The sequence below is a fragment of the Leptonychotes weddellii genome, chromosome 4, assembly GCF_054177405.1.
Source record: "Leptonychotes weddellii isolate Sample4059 chromosome 4, ASM5417740v2, whole genome shotgun sequence".
In the NCBI taxonomy this organism is placed as follows: domain Eukaryota; kingdom Metazoa; phylum Chordata; class Mammalia; order Carnivora; family Phocidae; genus Leptonychotes; species Leptonychotes weddellii.
Window position 1 is genome coordinate 21,928,922 of NC_138372.1, and position 20,303 is coordinate 21,949,224.

General features: G+C 59.8%; 1 protein-coding gene across 5 annotated transcripts in view; it reads right to left on the reverse strand.

Moving 5' to 3' along the window:
- Nucleotides 1-199: 199 nt before the first annotated feature.
- COL16A1 (collagen type XVI alpha 1 chain) overlaps nt 200-20,303 on the reverse strand; it is a 44,496-nt gene continuing 24,392 nt past the window's right edge. For 2 of the 5 annotated variants that reach the window (XM_081817959.1, XM_081817957.1), the window contains 22 exons: nt 17,518-17,571; nt 17,261-17,293; nt 15,215-15,331; nt 15,087-15,128; nt 14,909-14,995; nt 14,067-14,111; nt 13,113-13,157; nt 11,313-11,366; nt 10,696-10,749; nt 10,098-10,151; nt 8,476-8,520; nt 8,306-8,359; nt 7,944-7,979; nt 7,526-7,588; nt 5,070-5,141; nt 4,817-4,870; nt 4,176-4,220; nt 3,914-3,958; nt 3,541-3,594; nt 3,083-3,136; nt 1,034-1,084; nt 201-758 (listed from right to left, as the gene is read on the reverse strand). In XM_081817959.1, coding sequence (XP_081674085.1) covers nt 585-758; nt 1,034-1,084; nt 3,083-3,136; nt 3,541-3,594; nt 3,914-3,958; nt 4,176-4,220; nt 4,817-4,870; nt 5,070-5,141; nt 7,526-7,588; nt 7,944-7,979; nt 8,306-8,359; nt 8,476-8,520; nt 10,098-10,151; nt 10,696-10,749; nt 11,313-11,366; nt 13,113-13,157; nt 14,067-14,111; nt 14,909-14,995; nt 15,087-15,128; nt 15,215-15,331; nt 17,261-17,293; nt 17,518-17,571 — 1,332 coding nt within the window. In that variant the 3' untranslated portion in view covers nt 201-584. Of the gene's footprint in view, nt 759-1,033; nt 1,085-3,082; nt 3,137-3,191; nt 3,311-3,540; nt 3,595-3,913; nt 3,959-4,175; nt 4,221-4,816; nt 4,871-5,069; nt 5,142-7,525; nt 7,589-7,943; nt 7,980-8,305; nt 8,360-8,475; nt 8,521-10,097; nt 10,152-10,695; nt 10,750-11,312; nt 11,367-13,112; nt 13,158-14,066; nt 14,112-14,908; nt 14,996-15,086; nt 15,129-15,214; nt 15,332-17,260; nt 17,294-17,517; nt 17,572-20,303 lie in introns of those variants that run through there. The other 3 variants (XM_081817958.1, XR_014144771.1, XM_081817960.1) reach the window with 3 other exon arrangements.

A 20,303-nucleotide genomic window follows, 5' to 3' on the forward strand; every position in this document is an offset into this window, starting at 1 on the left:
CGCCTGGGTGGCTCAGTCGTTAAGCGTCTGCCTTCGGCTCAGGTCATGATCCCAGGGTCCTGGGATCGAGCCCCGCATCGGGCTCCCTGTTCGGCGGGAAGCCTCCTTCTCCCTCTCCCACTCCCCCTGCTTGTGTTCCCTTTCTCGCTGTGTCTCTCTCTGTCAAATAAATCAATAAAATCTTTAAAAAAAAAAAAAAATGTCAAGCACTTAGGTCACCATTCAGCACACTGTCCGTGGCCAATGCATCACGGCTCTCAGAGCATGAAGCGCCAGCTGAGACCAGGAGTGGCTTCTGAGTTGCCGAGGGGGCTGCGGTAATGGCGCTGCATTTCTGGTTCCTGACGTTCCCAGACTCTCTGTGGTTACCAGCCAGCTCCCCCGGGGAGGGGGCAGGGGGCAGGGGCAGAACAGGTGCCAGGTCTCCCCTGCCTGACACCAGGTCGAGGGGTCGGCGCAAGTGGTGCATGGCCAGGGGCGGAGGCCCGGTGCGCGCCTGGCAAGCGCTGGCTGGCAGGGCTTGTCCTTTCTTCCAGATATGACGTGATCCTCAGGCACAAGCCCCACGCTGCTAGCTTCCCTGCTCACAGCCTCTCCTTCCCTGGAGACCCCAGACGCGCAGACTGGCCCTCTTCCTCGGGGCTGTGCAGTGAGATGTGGGGTCTTACCGGGGGGCCAGGGTGTCCGGGGGGGCCAGGCTGGCCTGGAAGGCCTAGAAGGCCCCTTTCTCCAGTGGCTCCCCGATCTCCTTTTAGGCCCTGGAGAGAAAGGAGGTGGATGGTGAGAGGGGACAGGAGAGGCAGCAGTGAAGCCCACACAGAAGAGGCAGGTGTTGCTGTGTGCCAGGGACCCCTGTGGGGTGGGGCGGCGCTGTGTGAATCTGAAGCAGGGCCCCTCCAAAGGCCTTCACTGCATGCCACTTGGGGAGACCCAGGAGGCAGGAGAGGCTGAGGCCAGGGAAGGAGGGGGATGGACACAGACTCTTCCCAGCCAGGCTCCCGGGAGGGAGGGACGCGGGGAGCAGGCCACTCACCATTGCAGAGATCCCAGCGGGGCCCGGCTGGCCTGGAGGCCCTGGTGGGCCCTAAAGAAAAATGAAGTCAGTGGGATGGAAAGAGTCTCAGGTAATAAGGTAATAATGGAACTTCAGCAGCTCCATTCTCTTCCCTAAACCCTCCTTCCCTTCTGCTCTTGCCCTTGAGCTTCTACCAAGAGATTTGTGCCAGAGCTGACACCTGGGGGGTCCCTGAGCTCACAGGACCACGGCCAGAGCTGAGGGCAGAGGGCAAAGGCCTGAAGGTTAACTATGTTGGGCCTGGGGTCTTCTGAGGCCCCCCACTTCCTCCTGTTCTGTGGGAGAAGCAAAGAGCAGAAGCTGGGAGCTGCGTAGCAGGGGCTCAACCCCAACCCCAGAGACCAAACGGATAAGGCCGGCCCTCGGACCCTGGGCCTCCCTGGTCTCCTGCTCTGCTGCCCCTGGAGGGCAATGGGACTCAACTCGTGGGGGTGCTCCCACCCTGCTGGGCTGAGGCAGTGCCCGAATGCCCTCCCCGTCTCTGAGTCACAGCTCAAATGCCAGCTCCCTGGTTAGAGCTACACCTTCTCTGAAGCCCAGGGCACACAGGCCTCTCTCACGGCACCTGCCTCCACGCTCCCAGATGGAAAGTTCTGGAGGCATGGACTCTGTTCTACCCCACTCTAGACCTCTGGGGCAGGAATGCCCAGCACTGGGACTGACACAGAGCAGGGGCTGAGGCTGGGCAGACAGAAGTGAGGGGGGGGAACTTGCGTCCCCTTTCCCCAGCCCCCAGTGAGTCCATGACGGGCTCACAATTCAGAGTGTGCACTTCCTTTCATGTGTAATGTGAGCAGGGACTAGGCTAAACCTAGAGTCCTCGAACCAGGGCCTCTGGATCCCTCGAGATCCATACACACGGTGATGAGGACGCGAGAGCTCCTCTTTCTGCTCATGAACTATTTTTAACATTTCCAGAAGCCCCTTGGAAATGGTACATCTGCCACAAGAGTCCTGCACTCAAACGCCAGAGTGTTTCCTTTGCTCAGGACCCCCATCCGCTCGGGGCATCACACTGATCAAAGGCGCCCGTCGGCAGCCATCTATGTTACTGAGGAGCAAATTCAGACGGGAAACTCATTACTGCTTAATAACTGTCCTCTCCAAGTTGTCTTACCTCTGTAAGTGCACCACCCACACACCCGGCCTCCCGGGCGAGGAGGAGTCATCCCCCTCCACACCCCCTGCCACCGCTCCCGCTCCCCGCCCCTCCCTCATGCAGGTCGGCAGCAAGTCCTCCAAACACAGCCCTTCTGCCTGCCACCACCACTCCACCGCAACCACCCCATCCCTCAGGGACATCCCCGCTTCCACCTGCGCCCCTCCCCTCCTGCCCACACCCCCAAGGTCCCAGGTCTGCAGCAGATCTTCTCCAAGCACAGCTTTCCTGCTCTCACTCACGCCCTTGTCAAACTCCACACTGACCTTGGGGCTCCCCCTACACCCCAGGCCCCTCCCTGCCTCAGGCTCTCAGCGTTTAGTGGCCCTCCACCCCCACCCTGCTTTCCTGCCTGGACATTCTTCCCCCAGACTGCTAGACAGATGGCTCCTTTTGTCCTTCAGGCCTTGGCTCAAATGCCACTTGGGCAGTAAAGGTGCATCTAAAGGCGCCTCCCAGGCCCTGTCTGTGACATCAGATCCCTGCCCGACGCTTCCGCATTAATCTGTTGGTTTGTTATGCCTGTGTGCAAGCTCTGGGATCAAGGGACCTTGTCTATCTCACTCTTAGTCCCCCGCTTGGAGCGGTGCCTGGCATGGAGCAGGTGCTCGATTATTGTTTGTTGAATAACTGAATGATCCTTGTTTGATGAGTAAACTCAAATGTGCCCGGAAAATAAGAAAACGGCAAAGAGCCTGGGGGCCACTGGATGAGGTGGGCCCAGAGCCCCTCACTGCGCTATGGGGCTACGCCTGGGGTCAGCTCTTTCAGGCCATCGCCCTCGCCCACCCTAGCCCCAGCAGAGCCCTCACTCTCATAAAGGCGGGGGCAAGAACGGTTTAACTCACGATATGGCCAGGGGGGCCGGGTCTTCCCTGAGGTCCCATGGCACCAGGCTCACCCTGTAGGAGCCAGAAAAAAAAAAAAAAAAAAAAAGCAACACAGAAGCAGACTTACTTGCACGGGGTCGTTAGGTGGGAGAAGGCTGAGCAGAGCACACGGGACGGCAATAGTCAGAGACGCTGGGCTGAGTCCTGGCCTCCAGGCCCATGCTGTCCAGGGCCCGAGGACCAGCCCTGCCCATGAGTATTGTTGGAGAGAGAAATCAGAGCCCCCAGCCCGAGAAGCCAGGCCCGGCTTATTAGGTGAGGGACCCAACAGGCTGCAGGAAGGAGGAGGTGTGCAGTTTGGGGGCAAAATGTGCCCAGGAGAGAAGGCAGCCAGGCGGCCAGGGAGAGGGAGGGAGCGGCTGTGTCTCGGGCTCAGCAGAGCCCAGAGGCTGTCTGAAGGGAGCCTCTGCCTTTACCTCTGATCCGGGCCGGCCACTGCTGCCCGGGGGACCCGGTTTTCCACAGTCGCCCTGGAAGAGAGCGGGCCAACTGGAGCTCGACAGGCCTCGACTTGGCTCCTCCAGCCCCAAGTTGACCCCATATCCAAAGAGCCCTGCCCCCTGCCCGGCTCTGGCCAGCAGCCCTCTGATGCCCTCAGGCAGGTAGACGGCGAAGCCTGACCCACTCTGCTGGCACCAGTGGCTCAGGGGGCTCAGATGCTGGCATGGCATCTCCGCCAAGGTTCTGGTGGCGCGGGCACTCCAGCTGGGCTGCCCTGTCTGCCTGGGGTCAGGCCTTGAGGAGAGCCGAGAAGACCTGCTTGGCAGAGGTCACCAGGCCCTTCCTTACCTTTGGTCCTGGAAGGCCAGGGTGTCCCGTTTTCCCCTTGAAGCCCTGGAAGAAAAAGCGGGAAGCTGCCAGGGCCCTCGCCCCAAGCAGAGGCCACTTCCCTTGCCTCCGTCCTCAGGCTAAAGAAATCAGACCCATCCAGAATCATACCATGGTCCTCGGAGGATCTGGAGTTGAGCTGCCCCACCCACCGAGGCAGACCCCACACCTGCTCAGCTTTGGGACCTCCCCACTCTCCGCTCCTTCCTGCAGCTCAACTTACCGGGGGTCCCATGAGTCCAGGGGGGCCAGCGGGACCAGGGTCCCCCTAGGGAAGAGACCAGGGGCATATGAGACAGGATGCCCACTCATTCACCACTGTCTTCCCTCTCTCCCGCCCCTCCCCGGCTATCCCAGGATGGAGGGAATGTCACGGGAGGCAGAGGGAAGAATCTAAGCTGGGCTCGGCCTCTGACTGGCTGTGGACCCTGAGTGAATCCCTCTCTGAACCTCAATTTCCCTCTTTTGGGTACAAAAGGGGGTTGGCCTTGGTGCTCTGCCCTTTGCCATGCCCCATCCCTTTCAGATTCCCCAGCAAAACCAGATCCATGGAGCCAGGGCTGCTCGAGTCCTTCCGTGCCTACAGCCTGTTCTCCCTGACACCCAGCCTAGTATCTTTAGTTGCCTGAGTTTCTGGATATAAATCCACTCCCTTGGCTGCCTGCCTTTGGTGACACCCAGCTCATGCAACCTGGTTAAGGCTACCAGGAGAACTGAGGAACCAAGGGGCCCTGGAGCCATCAGAGAAGTGGTGAGAAGCAGGTGGAGGGAAGGCAGAGGTGTCGGGGGATTCGGTTTCCTTCACTGGGGTTCCATTGACTTTCGCTCCTGGAGGAAGAAGGAAGGAGGTGCCTATCATCTCACCCTCAAGCCAGGCTTGCCGTCCTTCCCATCCAGACCATCCAGACCAGCAGGGCCCTAGAAACAGGAAAAAGGCATATATGCATGCTTGTGCTGGAGCCCTAGGAGGTGAGAGACCTGACCCAGCCCCTCCACCCTGTCCACCCCTCACCCAACTTCCACCGCAACTAAACACACGCATGCACACACGTGCATGCACGCATGCACACACATGCGCACAGCACATACCTGTCACACTAAGAGGACACACACTCACCTGAATCCCAGGAGATCCTGGTGGTCCAGTGGGACCAGGCATGCCTGGTGGGCCTCGAATCCCTTCGCTGCCCTGGAAAGGAGCCCACCCCCGCAACAAAGTCAGCAGGGCCTTGCCCCGCCCTGGGACGAGGCGCTGGGCACTGGGTTCTGATGATTACTGGGAGTCAGGGCAGCTGGTTTCCAGCCCCAGTTCTGCTCTGGCCTAACTGGATATATTCCACACCACTCCCCCAAGAGGATCTGTCTTCATCTGCAAAGCACCCCCTTTTTCACACTGTTCTATGAGGAGGGGACAGAGCCTATTCGGTCTGGCATCTTCTTCAGGGTTGACCCAGGGGCCGGCAGAGTGGGTGTTCAGTGACGTGTGCCAACTAAAGGCATACGTTCAGTTCACATCAGTCCCAAAAAAGTGCCAAGCACTATACAGCCGCTGATCCTCCCAGATGAAAAAAAGGGTGGCCGCTGTCCTCAAGAAGTTCATAGTCCCGTTCCGAAGAGGGAGCGGCTCACTCTGGCCAGGGCTCAAGGGAAGTGTCACAGAAGCACCACCAGACTCTAGACTCTGAAGGATAGCCGGGATGTGGGCAAGTGGGGAAGTAGAAGAGGGCATGCCAGAGGGAACTTCAGAGAAGGATGAAGATTTGGAAGTGGTCCCATGCCTGGCCTAGCCAGGGTGTCTGGGAGCCCATGTGAGGGGTGGGGTGGGAGGCAAGGCTGGAGGAAGGTAGAGGCTGATGGGGGGAGGGCCCCGAACACTGTGCTAGACTCTATCTCACAGACCAGTGCTTTTCAAACTGTACTTCTCAGAGCCCTGGGGGTTCCTGGAGGAGCATCAAAGATGGGTGCACGAAGTGGGAGCCCAGAGGGTGGGACCCAAGACCCCTGCCCCTGCCTTAGCCAGAGCAGCTCCACTCATATATGTTATCTACATTGTGAGCTTCTGTGTGATGAAAGGGCTCAGGGACTTCAAAATAAAGTCTGGGAACCACTGCCACAGGCACTGGGGAGCCACTGACTGTTCAAAGCAGGGGGATGATGAGCATCAACGTGTGAACTAGAATGTTTACCAGAGAAGGAAGGGGGGCAGCTTGGTGTGGCGGGCTGCCGCGTACCCTAGTGCGAAGAGAGTGGCTGCTCTGGAGCCGTGGCTGTGGACCAGCCAAGGTGAAAATGATCCCGCTAGAGACCCCCCATGGGGGGGGGGGCGGGGAGGAGAGCCCCGGGTGGCATTGCAATGCCACCGGCTACCAGGAGGGGTCAGCACAGCCCCAGAAAATGTCAGTCCCACAGGGAGTGGAGATGGAGAACCCCTGGCCAGAGGTTTGGGATTCTCTGCAGTGACCAGCCTAAGGAGAGCAGGCAGCACTGGAGTACAGAGCCAGCCCGGAGGGCTCTGGCAGGGGCTGCCACCCGGGTCTTCCCCAAAGAAGGGAAGGGTGGTGGCTCCCACCACCGCCTCAACCGTGGCTGACAGGCGCTGGCTCTGGGAAGGCCGCGAGGCGCCCGGGCGCTATCCTGGGCTGGGAGGAGTCTCAGCTCTGTTGCTATTTTGCTGTGTGCTGTGTGCCCCTGGGATGCCCTCAGCCTCTCTGGGCCTCATTGCCTCACAGTGAGAGGTTAGACCAAGGTGGCCCTTCTAGAAGTCCTTTCCAGCTCTGACTGTTGTGCTATGTGTGTTTTCAGAGAAAAGAGGCTCCACCCGAGGTTACAGGCCTCCTGCCTCCCCCTTTGGGTTATAAGCCCCCCACCCCAAGCTTAGAAGTCAATTTGGGGCCTCATTATACTATCCAGCCATCACCTCTGGGGAGCCCAGAGGTTGGGATGAGACAGGGATGTCAGCCCCTGGACCAACTATCAAGTCAAGCCCAGGGGCAGCCAGTGTGGGGGCTCCCCAGGCCTCCGCTCCTTCCGACCCTTGTCACCAGCTCACAGGCCATGCCTGTCCTCTCTGGGCCCTTGGGGACAATCTGCACATGTTCCGTTCCTGCTGTTGTCAGACCCAGAAGGTGAGTGGCCAGAGCGGCGCTGGCTTCAGGCCTCTGGGCTTCGGGCTTCGGGTTCGGGCTCTGCAGTCTGGATGCGCTTCCCTCTCCCCTCGGCTCCTCCCCCTCCCTTCCCCTCGGCTCCTCCCCCTCCACTTGGCCCCTCCCCCCTGGAGATGAATCCAGCCCCCTGCGCTCCAGTCACCACCTCTCGCGCGCCCCTCTGCCTCTGGCCCACCCCCTGCTCCCAGCGGGCAGGGACTTGCGCAGCACAGTTGCCATCCTGGGGCCACGGGTCTGTCGCCCTATGGCAGTTGCTGAATCTATGCTGCAGGTCTCTTTCCCCACCCTTGACGTAACGGAAACGGAGTCAGTCCTTGAATTTCCAAAGGCCCCGTAGTAGGGGTGGGATGGGGTGTGGGAGCTGCAGGGCTCAGATCTGTGGCTGTGGCCAACTTGGGGTCCCGCTCACCTTCTCCGCTTGGGGGCCGGGTGGGCCGGGTGCTCCAGCTTTGCCCGGGAATCCAGGGGGACCCTGTATCAACAAAGGAGCAGGCGGAAATGAGAATGGGGCTGGAGGGGGAGCTCCCCTTCCGTCTTCCTCCTGGGTCTGCTTCACTACAGTTAATATGATGCATTTTGATGCATTTTGACTTCCTAGAAACACCACCTAGGAGCGTTACTGCTGGCTGGCCTGCTCGCTGGGGCCCACCCAGGAGGCTCTGCCCTCCAGGTCCTGGCTCCTGGAATCAGGCCTGGCCACCCAGGCCGTTCCTCCCATGCCTCTTCCCTCCCCTCCGCCGGCCCATCCTAGCCCAGCCTGGCCTGGTCAGGCCTGCCCCTCCCAAATAGGATCACACAGACAGGGCTGGCTTTGTGTCTTCACTCACCGGTGGGCCGGGAAAGCCTGGCTGGCCTTGAAATCCCTAGGGGAAGAAGCAAGGGACAGTCTGCTGTGCCGCCCACTCTCTCCCTCCTGGCGGCCCAGATGGAAAGAGTGACAGGGTGAGGCTGCCTTGAGCCATGGGGCCTTGCCCTCCACTCTGCCCAAGATGACCAGCAGGTGAAGCTCTAGTCACGAGGTGGGAGGTTACAACTCAAGGACGGGTGAGGGCTGGAGGCTAGAGCTGGTCACCCCTCCACATGTGAGGGTGGCCACCAGGGAGAGGACCTAGCCCCTTCCCTGTGCCCATCCCCCCTCTCAGCCCTCCCCCACGGTCAGGACAGCCAGCCAGGTCCTGTGGTCACTCACCTGGTCGCCCTTCTCTCCCGAGTTTCCTTGGGGTCCTCGCTCTCCCCGGGGACCCTGTCACCATAGAGAACAAGGCAGCTGGAACCCAGTCTTTCTTCCCCTAGACCCCAGGGCTGGACCGGGACCCGGTGTCCCCATGTCCACAGTTCCTTGTCTCCTCCATCACTCACCGCTGGGCCTGGGGGACCTGGGAGGCCTTCAGATCCTGGTGGGCCCTGGGGACACCAAGGAGCAGAATCAATCACTCTGACTGGGGGAGGTGGGAGATCAGGGGATGGGGCAGCTAACAGGGAACAGGGAACAGAGAGTAGATGGGGATGCCGGCAGGACTCCTCTCCCTGGTTCGCTCCAGCTTCCCTTCTCTTGCCTGAGCTATTGAATCAGCCTCTTAACTAGTCCTGTCACCTCCTGGCTCACTTCAATCCAGCCAGCAACTGGCTGCCATCTCCTCTTCTCCAGCATAGCTCCGATTATAACACTCTCTTGCTCCAAAGCCTTCCATGGCTCCCCTCTGTCCAACTGAATGAGGTACATTCTTTCCACCAGTGCTGGGTTTTGAGGTATCCTGTGATCTAGTACCACCCACCCTTTCCTGCTTCACTTCCTTCTCCCCGTCTTATCTTCTGCCTTGCTTGGTCAGATGGCTGTTTGTACCCCTGGGCCTTTGCACAGCTGCCTCCTCTCCCTAGAATGCCTACCATTCCCCCACCCTTTCTGGGGCTCTTAAAACCTTACCAAGGGATTAGATGGCTCCAATCTCTTCCTGAGGTGCCCCCACCTACTCCCTTTGGGATTCCCCAGGATAGATAACCATGTGCCCTCCCCCACCCCCCACTCTATTCGGGGCTCAGGTCCAACAGCACCATCTCAGAGAGGCCTCCCGATCCTCCTTCTAATAGCACCCTGTACACCAGCTGGCCCCTTACCCTGCTCTCTTTTCTCCGTTGCTTTCTCATTTATATGCATTAGCTTATTCATCTGTTATCTACCGCCCTCATTGGAATGTGAGCTCCTGAGATCAAGGGGCACAGGTGCCTGTTTTATTCACTGTGGCATCCCCAGAACAGCCTGCTACCCAGAAGGCCCCTGAGGAATGTCTGTTATTGAGTAAATGCACAGGGGGTCGGCTACATCCCACCCGGGCCTCACTGACGTGTGAGGGGAAGGGAAGACTAAGGTTTTGGCAGGTTGGTCACAGAGGGACTCGGGTGCAAGTCCACGCGCTGCCCTAACTCACTCACTGACTCGCGGCAGCCTGCTGGGTGAGCCATGTCACTTCCTGAGCCTCGGGATAACCTCTCCGATGTGATGGCCTCACCTGATAACAGCCCCCGCCCCCGCGCTCACCCAGCCTGGAAAGGTGGCTCTGGGCTTGCGGGTCAGGCCAGGCTCCAAGCTGGGTCTGGGGTCCCCCACCCTCCCTGCCCTGCCCTGCCCGCCCACCTGCCTTTGCAGGGGAAGAGGAGGCCCTCCTGCTGGCTGACTCTTCCCGACCCCTCCCCACCCCTTGGCAGCCCTGGCCCGCCCATCTCCATGAAACCCGCTCCGACCCTCCTTCCAGCCTTCCCTCCGCCTCTGCCTCCGCCTCCGCCTCCGCCTCCGCGGTAAACAGCCTGCACCGCCTGCCTGCACCGCAGCTGGAGTGACTCAGGGGGCAGGGAAGCGGGGTCAGGTCTCTTCCTTCGCAGGCTGCTAGGCAAGTCTCGGGTGGCCGTGGGGCAGGGACTGCTCCGTTTGGAGCCCTTCCTCCTGCCCACCCCCCGCCCCCGCCCCAAGCCGAGCCGCGACTCACCGATTCTCCCTTCTCTCCTGGGGGCCCGACGTAGCCCCGCTCCCCCTTGATGCCCTGACAAGCGAGCAGAGAGCTGAATTAGCCCCGTGGCCCACTGTCATGGCGCTAATGCGAGGGGTGGAGACTGCCGCTGGCCCAGGCTGGCACTTACAGGCAGATGGCACGGGGGGAGACGGCGGGGGGAGGGGGCGGGGGGCTGCGCCCCACCCGCCGCTGCGGCCCCCAGCGGAAAGCGGGGCCACGCCCACCCAGCAGCTTCCAGCCCGGGGTAGGGGGTAGGCTTCCCGTGGTCTTCCCACCTCTCCTGCCCGCCCCCCCAGGAGGCAGAGCTCAGTCCTGGGGTCTGGGTGCTCGGAGAGTCTGGCCCTCCGGGTGCAGTGGCTGCAGTCGACCTCCGAAGTGGAGGGGCAGGGCCACGCTGCGCTACCACAGGGGCTTTGGGGAGCCCTGCATGGACGGAGGGGCGGACAGCCTGGCAGAGGCACAGGCTGAAATGCTTGGAAGGGAAGGAGCCTGCTGGGGGATGCGTCAGCCTGGCCCTGTCCTCATCCCCACCCCCAGGCTCTGCTACCCCCAGAGCCAGCATCCCCTTACTCACGGGCAGTCCTGGGGGGCCCATGGCACCTGGGTAGCCAGGTTGCCCTGGAGGACCCTACAGAGAAAGGGAGACATTACGGGCCAGCCCCCCAACGTTTCTGTTTCCCCCTCCCTGGGCAAAGAGCAGCCGTAACCAGGATGCCTGAGCTGCCAACTGAGCAAGCACATGCCCATCCGAGGACAGCCACCACCTTGGGCCAGCTCCTAAAGGCCGGGGTTCCTCTGGCTGAGACCACCACCACAAGCCCAGGACTCAGGGACATGTGCCTGCCTGGCCGTGACCTGGGAGCTGAGCCAGAGGAAAAGGCCCAGAGCAGGGAGGATGAGGGTGGGAGTGGAGGAAATGGGGCATGGAAGGGGCGGCAGGAGGAGCCGGGAGACATTGCTGGAAGCCGGGGGGGCAGGGCTGTTCACCCCTTCTAGGGGGTTGGGGCACACAGAGATCAGCCTCCTTTGATCCCGAGGGGCTATGAAGACCCTCGATCTGAGGGATCAGGGGCAGTGAGTTTCAAAAGGAATCCACCTCCCATCTTCCACTCAGCAGCCATCGCCGGGGGCCCCACCTCTGCCTCCCCAGGGCTCCTCATCCATCGCCTTCCCCTGCCAGCCCCCTCTTACCGGTTCCCCCTTCTCTCCGGTCAGGCCCCTGAGGCCTCGCTCTCCTTGAAGACCCTTGGAGAAAAAAATCATGAGAACCTGCCGGGGAGGGCTGTCCCCACCCAGCCCCCAGCTCCTTTTGCCTGCTCTGCAGCCTTCTGTCCCCAGTCCAGGCAGAGCTGGGAATCACTGATGCCCCCCCCTTAAGGTCCCCAGCAAGGTGACTGTGGGGTGTACCCCAGAAGGGTAACTGTAAGAGTTGTAGACTCTCACACAGGGGTGCCTCTCAAGAGCATACCCCCAAGACAGGTAACTATGGAGATATGCCCCCCCAGGTAGGTGACCCTCAGAGGGTACCTCTCAGGCAGGTGACTGTCACTGGTGTGCCCTACTTCGGTAAGTGGCGGGGCTGTACCTTCAGGAGTTTGACACGTGTGTGCTCCCCTGAGGGGCAACTGTGAGGAGAGGTATCCCTACAATGATGTTCCTCGACCAAAATGTATCACTGGATAGCCAACACTTACCTGTACCCCACCCCCAACCCCCAGCCACAAATCACCTCCTTTTAGGGATGCAGGGGAGAGACATGGGCAGACTGCTCCCTCCAGAGCCGTCCCTGTCACTTTTTAGGGTGGAAAGGGAGATCGCTTTCAATCGAAGCCAGAGCCCCCCACCCCTCAGTCCTCACCCTGACTTTTGTGGATTCGCCACAGCGTTAAGGGGCTCTGTCTGCCCCTTCTCCCTTGTGCCCTCAAGAGATGGTGCCCAAATCTTTCCACAACACAAGACAGATGGCTAGACGGACAGATGGCCCCTTCACCCAAGCAAGCAGAAACAGACAAGGTCCGGCCAGGATGAGGACGTGGGGACAGATGGAGCCATGACAAGGAGGGGCCCCGCTCCCTGAGCCTCCACCGCCAGGCCTGGGAGGAGAGGAGCCAGGCCCCCAGGAACACTAAATCTGACAAGCAGGAGGTTAGTTTCCGTGACCCAGGAGGGAGCAACAGTGAGGATGGGGATGATTTAAACACACTTGTGACGATGACGAAGGCAGAGCAATTAACGACACCTGGCGGAAGGAGCAGGTCACGGCACCGGGCACGGGGGTGCCGGGCCCCACGACACCCAGAAACCCAGCTGGCTGGCATCCCACGCCCAGCCTTGGGGCAGCAGATGGGGCCTGGAGCCGAGGAAGAGGAGAGGCAGAGGAGGAAGCTGCGAGGTTCCTCTAGGACGACGGGCAAGGTGCGAGCATGGCTACCTTCGGGTCCCTGGGGTGCCCCGGGGCGGCCCAGCCAAGCAGCGGGGCAGCAACGTGTGCCAGCCCGCGGTGTGGAGCCCTAAAGCTCTGGCATCTTGCCGGGCTCTGTGCAGGGGCCTGGAGGGGCCCCAAGAATTACTTCCAGCAAATCTTCAAGTCAACAGCAAAGGTGGGAGAAGCAGAAGGCAGAAGTGAGAAGGGAGGAATCAACAGGCCCCTGGAGGCACCAGCTTCAAATAAGAAGGTGAAACAGCTCCGAGGCCTGGGGTGATGTGGGTTTGGGGGAGAGAAAAAGGAGATTGTAGGTGGGGGGCTGGGGGGGGAAGAGAAGATGAAAGAAGCAGGAGCAGAGGGAGGAAGGAAAAGGGAAAGAAGTCCGAGACTTGGGAAGATGTCCAAGCCGCTGGGACCGCAGGGAACCCGTGTCGTTATGTGCCTGCAGGGGGACAAAGACAAACATGGAGGAGGGGGGCGAGGGCTCCACAGGAAGGGAGACAAGCAAACGCCACAGAGACCTGGCTGGCAAGGGGAGGGGAGGTCAAGCAGCACTAGGTTCTTACAGGCAATCCGGGGGAGCCAACAGCACCAGGAAAACCTGGGGGGCCCTGGTGGGAGAAACAGGCAGGTCACAACTCATAGGCATAGTAACCCTGGGCATCGTCTGGGGCAGGGGGTCATGGGGAGAGGAGGTCACAGGATTATTTCCAAGGCAGCTGGAAAAGAGACTCAATGAAGACACCCGCTCCTCCCCCTTGGCTCCAGGAAGAATGGCTCGAGCCATCAGCAGAGATGAGAAACAGTCCCCAGAGTCCAAGGGCCCTGGCCGAGTGCTCCTGAGTCCCGCTGGACACCCTTGCTGGAGTGCAAGCCCATCGTGCCTGCCACCTGACCTCCAGATGCCCCCAGCTGGGCGGCTCCCACCAGCCACCTGTTCTCCAAAGAAAGCATTTTTGGTTCTTCCAGTCTTTCCTGGGCACTTCTAGTTTCCCGCCATAGCAACGCCATGGAGGACTCCAGGGGGGACATCCCTGGCCTGGCCTTTGTAGACCTGTCCTAGAGATGGCCCTAGAGAGCGACGCAGGGCTGTTCTGTCTTAGCCCCCGGCCCCCCTAGCGACTGGTGGCGCGGAGGCATGAAGAGATTTGGTCGGGTTGCCACATACTTTCCTGGCAGCCGAGACCACGAGCCAGAAGCCTAGGCCCTCCCGCCAGGGAAGCCTGGGTCCACTGTGCCGGACAGTGTAGGGATGGGGATGGGGAGCCAGGGGTGTGCCCTTGAGGGCCTCCCTGAAGAAGGACCACCAGCAGAGCGGAACAGAGCAGGCCAGTTCCAGGGGCTCGGGTGGTGGGGTCCACAGTCCCCACAGATGTTCTGATGAGGGAAAGGGGCAGGCGGTAGAATTTTCCTCCTTCTGCCCTGACCAGCTTCCTGGATACAAGGCAGCAGAATGGAATCTGGGCATTACAACCCCTTCGAGAGCTTCTCAAGTGGGCCAGGAAACCACGGATACTTACAATAGGGCCTGGAGGACCTGGGGAGCCCCTCATGCCAGGCGGACCCTGTAAAGGAAGCCAAGGGAAATGGAGGGAGAGGCTCAGGCCCCACAGAGCCCCAGGGTCTCTGCGGCCTTCCTCCCAGCTCGCCACCGCCAGAGTCCACAGAGGGCGGGGGATGGCACAGCAGGGCCGTTTTAGCTGAGGTTAAACCTTTCTTTCAGCCCATTCAATCATCCAACAAACATTTATCGAGCAGCTATTATGTCCCAGGCACTAGTTAATAAACCAAACATAAAACTCCCTGCCGTGTGGCACTGATGCTCTAGGGGAAGAGGTGGGCAGTAACAAGTAAAACCGGGGCTGGCGCATGGTGCTCAGCAGATGCGCGTGGAATGTTCCCAAATGAAGAAATACACGGTCTTCAGAGGGTGACACGTGCACTGCATGGAAGGAACTAGGGGTTCTAGGGGTGGTGTATGGGGGGGTCAGTTTCTCCGAGAGACCAGGGAAGGTCTCCCTGAGAAGGTGATATCTGAGCAAAGGGTGGAAGGGGTGAAGGAGCGAGCCCCGGAGAAGAGCTGAGGGCAGAGGGAGTGGCTGGCCAGGGCGGAAGGGGGTCCCCTGGCCCAGGAGCAGCTGCTGTGCCAGCAGAGCAAGGGACTCCCAGCCGTGAGAGGCGCCAGGTGACCTGAGACTTGGAGGCCCCCAAAGGACTCCCAAGAGACAGGGAGCCACCAGAGGGCCCTGGAGGACACTGGGCAGGAATGAAACTGCCCCCGGGAACTGAGGGCCACTTGCGTGGAGACACCAGCCCCTCTGGGGTCCTGCCTGGACGAGGGAGGGTCTGGCCCTGGTCTTACCTCTTCTCCTCTCTGGCCAGGCAGCCCTGGAGGACCGGGCAGGCCGGGGCTCCCAGCACAGTCTGGATCCCCCTCGCCGCTGTCTCCCTGGAGAGGGATGGGGTCGGTGAGCTGAGCAGCCAGGGCCCTCCCTATGGGGCCTGGGGCACAGGCGAGCAGCGGGCACGGGGCCACTCACCCGGGCCTCCTCAGCTCTTGGGCGCTCCCGCTCTGCGAAGCACTGAGGGGGACAACAGGAGGCCCTCCGTCAGGCGAGGCACCGGGCGCTGTGCCCACACCAGGCCAGCCCGGAGCCCAGCCCCCTACCCGGGCACAGCTGTCCAGGCCTGGCACGCCGGGGATACCCTGGTCTCCCTTCTCGCCTTTTTCCAGGAGCGCAACTGGGCGGGCTGTCTGCCCCTGGACACAGTCCCTGCAGAGGCTCTGACAAGAGAGAGGGAAGGGCAGCGGGGCATGGGTCCCAGAAGGCCAGGGTGGGCCAAATGGGGGAACCCCACCCCGAACTCAGCCAGGGCACCCTGCCCGTCCACACGCTTTCTCTCTCTCTCTCTCTCCCCCCGGCCACATCCCTGCAGCAGCTTTGCTCCATCCTCAGGAGACCCAATCCCAACTCTGGCTTTGAGTTTCCTCCAGGAAGCAGCTCTGTGGGGCCAAGCCAAAGCCACTTTCCAGACAGGCGCGTGGGAGGAGGCGGAGGGGCCCGCAGAGGGACCATCTGTCCCGGCTGTTCCTGCAACCTGCCCCCACTGTGAGGACACGCCACGAGGATTCGGGCTGAAAAGGCCGGCTCCAAACACCAGCTTCTCCGCCCAAGGGAGCAAAGGAGTAGCTGCAGGAGGAACTAGGCCCTTTGCAGACACCCTCCGGGATGGGGCTTGCCCTCCTGCCCCGGCAGATCCTGACTGTCACGGGTTCCCCGGTTCACCCATCCATGGAGGAGTGTCCCTGGACCCCTGGGCAGGAGCCCCTGCTCCACGGTCACTGTTCACTGCCCAGCCCAGGGATAATGGTTGGCATTGACTCAGCACCCATGATGCTAGCCATTGTAATAGGCCTTTGCACACGATCACATTCACTCCTGACTGTGCAGTGAGGCAGGTAATCTTGCAAGCATTCTGGAGATGAGAAAGCCAATGCTCGAAGACACGGCGCGACTTGTCTCAGGTAAGTGGGGGCCTGTGCTGGACCCCGCTCTGCTGAGGCCAGAGCTGACACTCGGGCCACAGGCCCAGGCTTCCTCCCGGGTGCCTTCTGACCCCTTCTCCAGACCACACTCGGTTCCCGTCTGGGGTCCTCCACAGAGCACTTGGTCAAGAGGCCGTCAGATGACATGTGGCACAGAAACATGCCAAATCCTGCATTTGGGGTTATGCGATCATGTGCCCAGGGGCAGGACTTGGGGGATCCCCAGCTTGCCAGGAGCCTCAGGGAGAAGAATTGGGGTTTCATTGCCACACTCCACTGTGATCCCACCTGTAGCAGCTGTCAGGAGGTTAACCCGACTGCAAGCTGCTTCTGCAGACATTTGCTGTCCAGAGCGGGGGACAGGGCAGGCAGTCCCCAGGCTCTGGCCTGACCGGGACCCATGGGGGAAGTGAGAGGTCCGGGGCACTGGCTAGCCGGTACGACAAGGGGCTGACCAGGACAAGGGGGCTCTGGAGGGACCCCAGAGGATGCTAAGCTGGAGGAGAGGAGAATCCGGGTCTTGTCTCCAGAGGTGACCGAGCAAGGGAGGCCAGACCAGGCCAAAGCCATCAGTGTGATCTTGATGCTATTGGCAGCACGGGCAAGGGCCGACCCTGCCAGGACCCCAAGTCCCCTCCCCTGCACCACTAGAACTGCTCCTGAAATCCTGTCTCCTCCCTGGATTCTTTCTGGATTGTCCTCTGGTCAATCTGTCCTTCTTCCAGCCTCCCAACCCAATCTCGTCGAAGAACACAAGTAATGTCCACAGCTCCCTGCCTGACGACCCCACAACTGCACTTTCACCCTCCCGCTCTGTTCTAGAAGCTACTAGACCCTGCCCTGGTGTGACCAAGGTGGTACAGGGCCTCACTGGTGGCTCCCGTGGGCAGGCTTTGGGGCAGGAACTGCCCACAACATCCACCATGGGGGTACCTAGGCAGGATCCCTTCAAACACTCATTCAGCAAGGCTGGAAGGACCGAGGGTCTGTTACTCGCCAGGCACCGTGCTAGGCCCTGTGTGACAGACACTTGGAGAATGCACATTCCCTGCAAACAGGTCCCGTCTGCAGCTCTCCCTGTGCGGTGCTGAGCACATCCTACAACGATCCTCCCCCTTAGGAGGCTTCTCTCCTTCTCTCCCTCCTCCTTCCCTCTTACCCTCTTACCTTAAGGAGGTGCTGTTCAATTGGTAAGGATCCCTGCAGGAGATAAGACAGGAGGGCTCAGGCAGGTGAGGGGGAAGGGGGACTGAGACTTACGGGATCAGGTGGAGCCTCAGGAAGCCACATGCCACCCTGGCTTCTCCCCGCCTCGCAGGAGGGAGGGAAGAGGGCCCCCACTGCAGCTAAGGGAGCTGGCATGGCCAGGTCAGCCCTGGGAAGGGCAGGGAGGGGGCTGCACGGTGACCCAGGCTGGTACCTACCAATTCCGCAGTTAGCCCGGGCTGTCCGGGCAAACCGGTATTTCCAGGCACTCCCTGCGGCCAAGAAGAGATGTGAGTGAGTGGGCTCTTGGACTCTTCTCTCGAGCCGAAGGCCACCCTGCTTTATGCCCACCAGCCCCCCTGCCCCTTCCCTTCCTGCAGCACCGAGAGCCTGACGGGCGCAAGGATGGTGTCCATGCTTAGCTCAAAATCTCCAGACTGTTTGTGGGGAGCGTTGAGGAGGCCCAGAAAGGTGACCCCCAAAAGCAGTCCAACAGGAAGTTTTTCCTACATGTTAGAGGAACGTCAGAAATCGGGCAGAGGGCCTTCTACATAGTAACTACGTTTTTTTCTGTGCTTTTTCCATTTCCTATCTAATCTCACTGAGTCACGGTGCTCTTGGTGAGCTTAAAAACCCAACTTAAAAACAGAACAAAGAATTCAGAGAGGCTAAGTAATTTGCCCAAGATCACAAGATAAGCAAAGTGCAGAGGTGAGATTCAGAGTCAGGACCACTGGCTCCAATCCCCTCTCTTAACCACGATTCCAGCACCTTCCTCAAAAGACATTCCCCAGAACCTTGTGTACACAGCAAGGTGGAGGCTTGGGAGCCAGACCTATGCAGGTGCGAACCCTGACTACCTGGGTAGCATCTGGCAGCTTACTCGGAAAAAAAAAAAAAAAATCTCTGTGCCTCAGTTTCCTTATCTGTGAAACAGGGATCCTCTATGGTGAGGCGTAGAGGAGACCATGACTGTGAGGAGCTCAGGTGCGGTGTTTCCACCCAGACTCCCTGTGGCCCCTGCAGGCTCACGATGCACATTTGCATGTTAAATACCCCCATGGGGGCCCGGAGCATGTTCCCTTTTCAATCCCCAGCGCCTGACACAGGGGAGGCATGCAATAAGCGTGGAGTGAACGCGCCACTGCACACCCTGCTCTCCCCGCACGGGACTTCCTTGGCCAGTTCTGAGAGCTGGCCTCCCTTCAAGTCCCACCTCCCAGCGACAGAACACCGCCACCTTCCCCTGCGAGCCCGCCTGAACTCAGGCCAGGCTCTACCAAGGCCCGAGGCAGACGGGAGTCAGTCTCCCTCCCTCAAGCTCCTGTACCAGTCCTTGTGCATCCCGAGGGAGTTCGCAGGGTAATGTGCTTAGGATAGTCCCCCGCGCAGGGAAAACGCCCTGAACCTGGTCGTTATCCTTATGCACCTAAATTATGCACCACCCCCACCTCCACCCTCCCCCCCCCCATTGCCTATGTGTCAGTTCAAGGCTGATACTTGGTGATTTTCTTTCCCTGCCCTCCTGGAACTAAATGTCCCACCTGTTGTCCTACCATAGAAGCCAAGAGCTACCCACTCACTGGCTACTAACTACATAGCCTCAGGCACATTGCTTGACCTCCCTGCCTCAGTTTCCCCTTCTGGGAAATGGATGGAGGATTACAGGAGATTTCATTACTTGGCAAATAAATGCTGTCTATCTCTGGGCCCGTTTCTGAGCCTGGAGACGAGGAGCTGCCGGGCCCTCCCTTCCTTGAAAGGACTACAGGGCCGACCTGGCGAGGAAGAGCTGTATCTTGCCTGGCACGGGGCAGGTGCCTGTTAGTGGCAGCCTTGGCTTGTTCTCCAGCACTGGCACTGGGCGAGGACTCTGGTGCCTGGGACCAGACTCTGCAGTCACTCTTTTCTGCCTTGTTCCCTCAGCATGTCTTGGCAGGGTTCACACTCTATCAGCGTGTTAATGGGTCACTTTGAAATGACTCTCATGCTTCCCCAAGCAAACTGCAAGACCCCTGCAGACAGATTCCTGTTTCCTGGTGGTGCAGCAGGAGGCTGGGACACTTGGTAAATGTGTGGTTGGCCCATGGGGGACTGAGAGTTGGCTCTAGTTCTGAGCTCTTGATGAGACAGAGAGAATTGGATCCCGGCAGAGACTCCCATCAGCAATGGGGACTCACCAGAACAGATTCTCACCCCAGGGAGGCAGCGGGGGATGTATAAAATCTCCAGGGGGGGGTGGGGGGGTGGGGGGAGTAGTTTGTAAAAAGCTTCCATGTGATTCTGCTCTGCTTCTTCAGGAGCTGGGAGCCAGACATGCAGAAGCCACTGTCTGTCCCTCCTAGGACCTTCAGAGAACGGGGCCTGTGTGCATGCCGCTGGGGAGCTGTCCTGCAGGGCAGTGGCAGGGAGGAGAAAATGCTGGGTGCTGGGGAAGCCCAGTCCCGCACTAATTCCGAGCCGGATGACCTCAGACAAGATACTTCACCTCTCGGAGCCCGTTTGCCCAGCTGAGACTTAGGCAGAACACCATCTGCCTATCGTTGACATGAGACTCCCATGAACGAGAGAATGGATATAAAATAATCATAGTCGGGCGCCTGGGGTGGCTCAGTTGGTTAAGCGACTGCCTTCGGCTCAGGTCATGATCCTGGAGTTCCAGGATCGAGTCCCGCATCGGGCTCCCTGCTCAGCAAGGAGCCCGCTTCTCCCTCTGACCCTCCCCCCTCTCATGCTCTACCTCATTCTCTCTCAAATAAATAAATAAAATCTTTAAAATAAATAAATAAATAAAAATAAAATAATCATAGTCACCGGCCTAATGATGGCTAATGCCTTCGAAGCATTTACTATGTGCCAGGCATGGTTCTACACATTTCGCATGCATTAACTTGTTTAAAATTCACAAAAGCCCCATGAGGTCCGTGCTATAATTATATCCACTTAACAGATGAAGGAACTGAGACACAGAGAAGGTAAGTAACTTGCCGCACACCACACCACT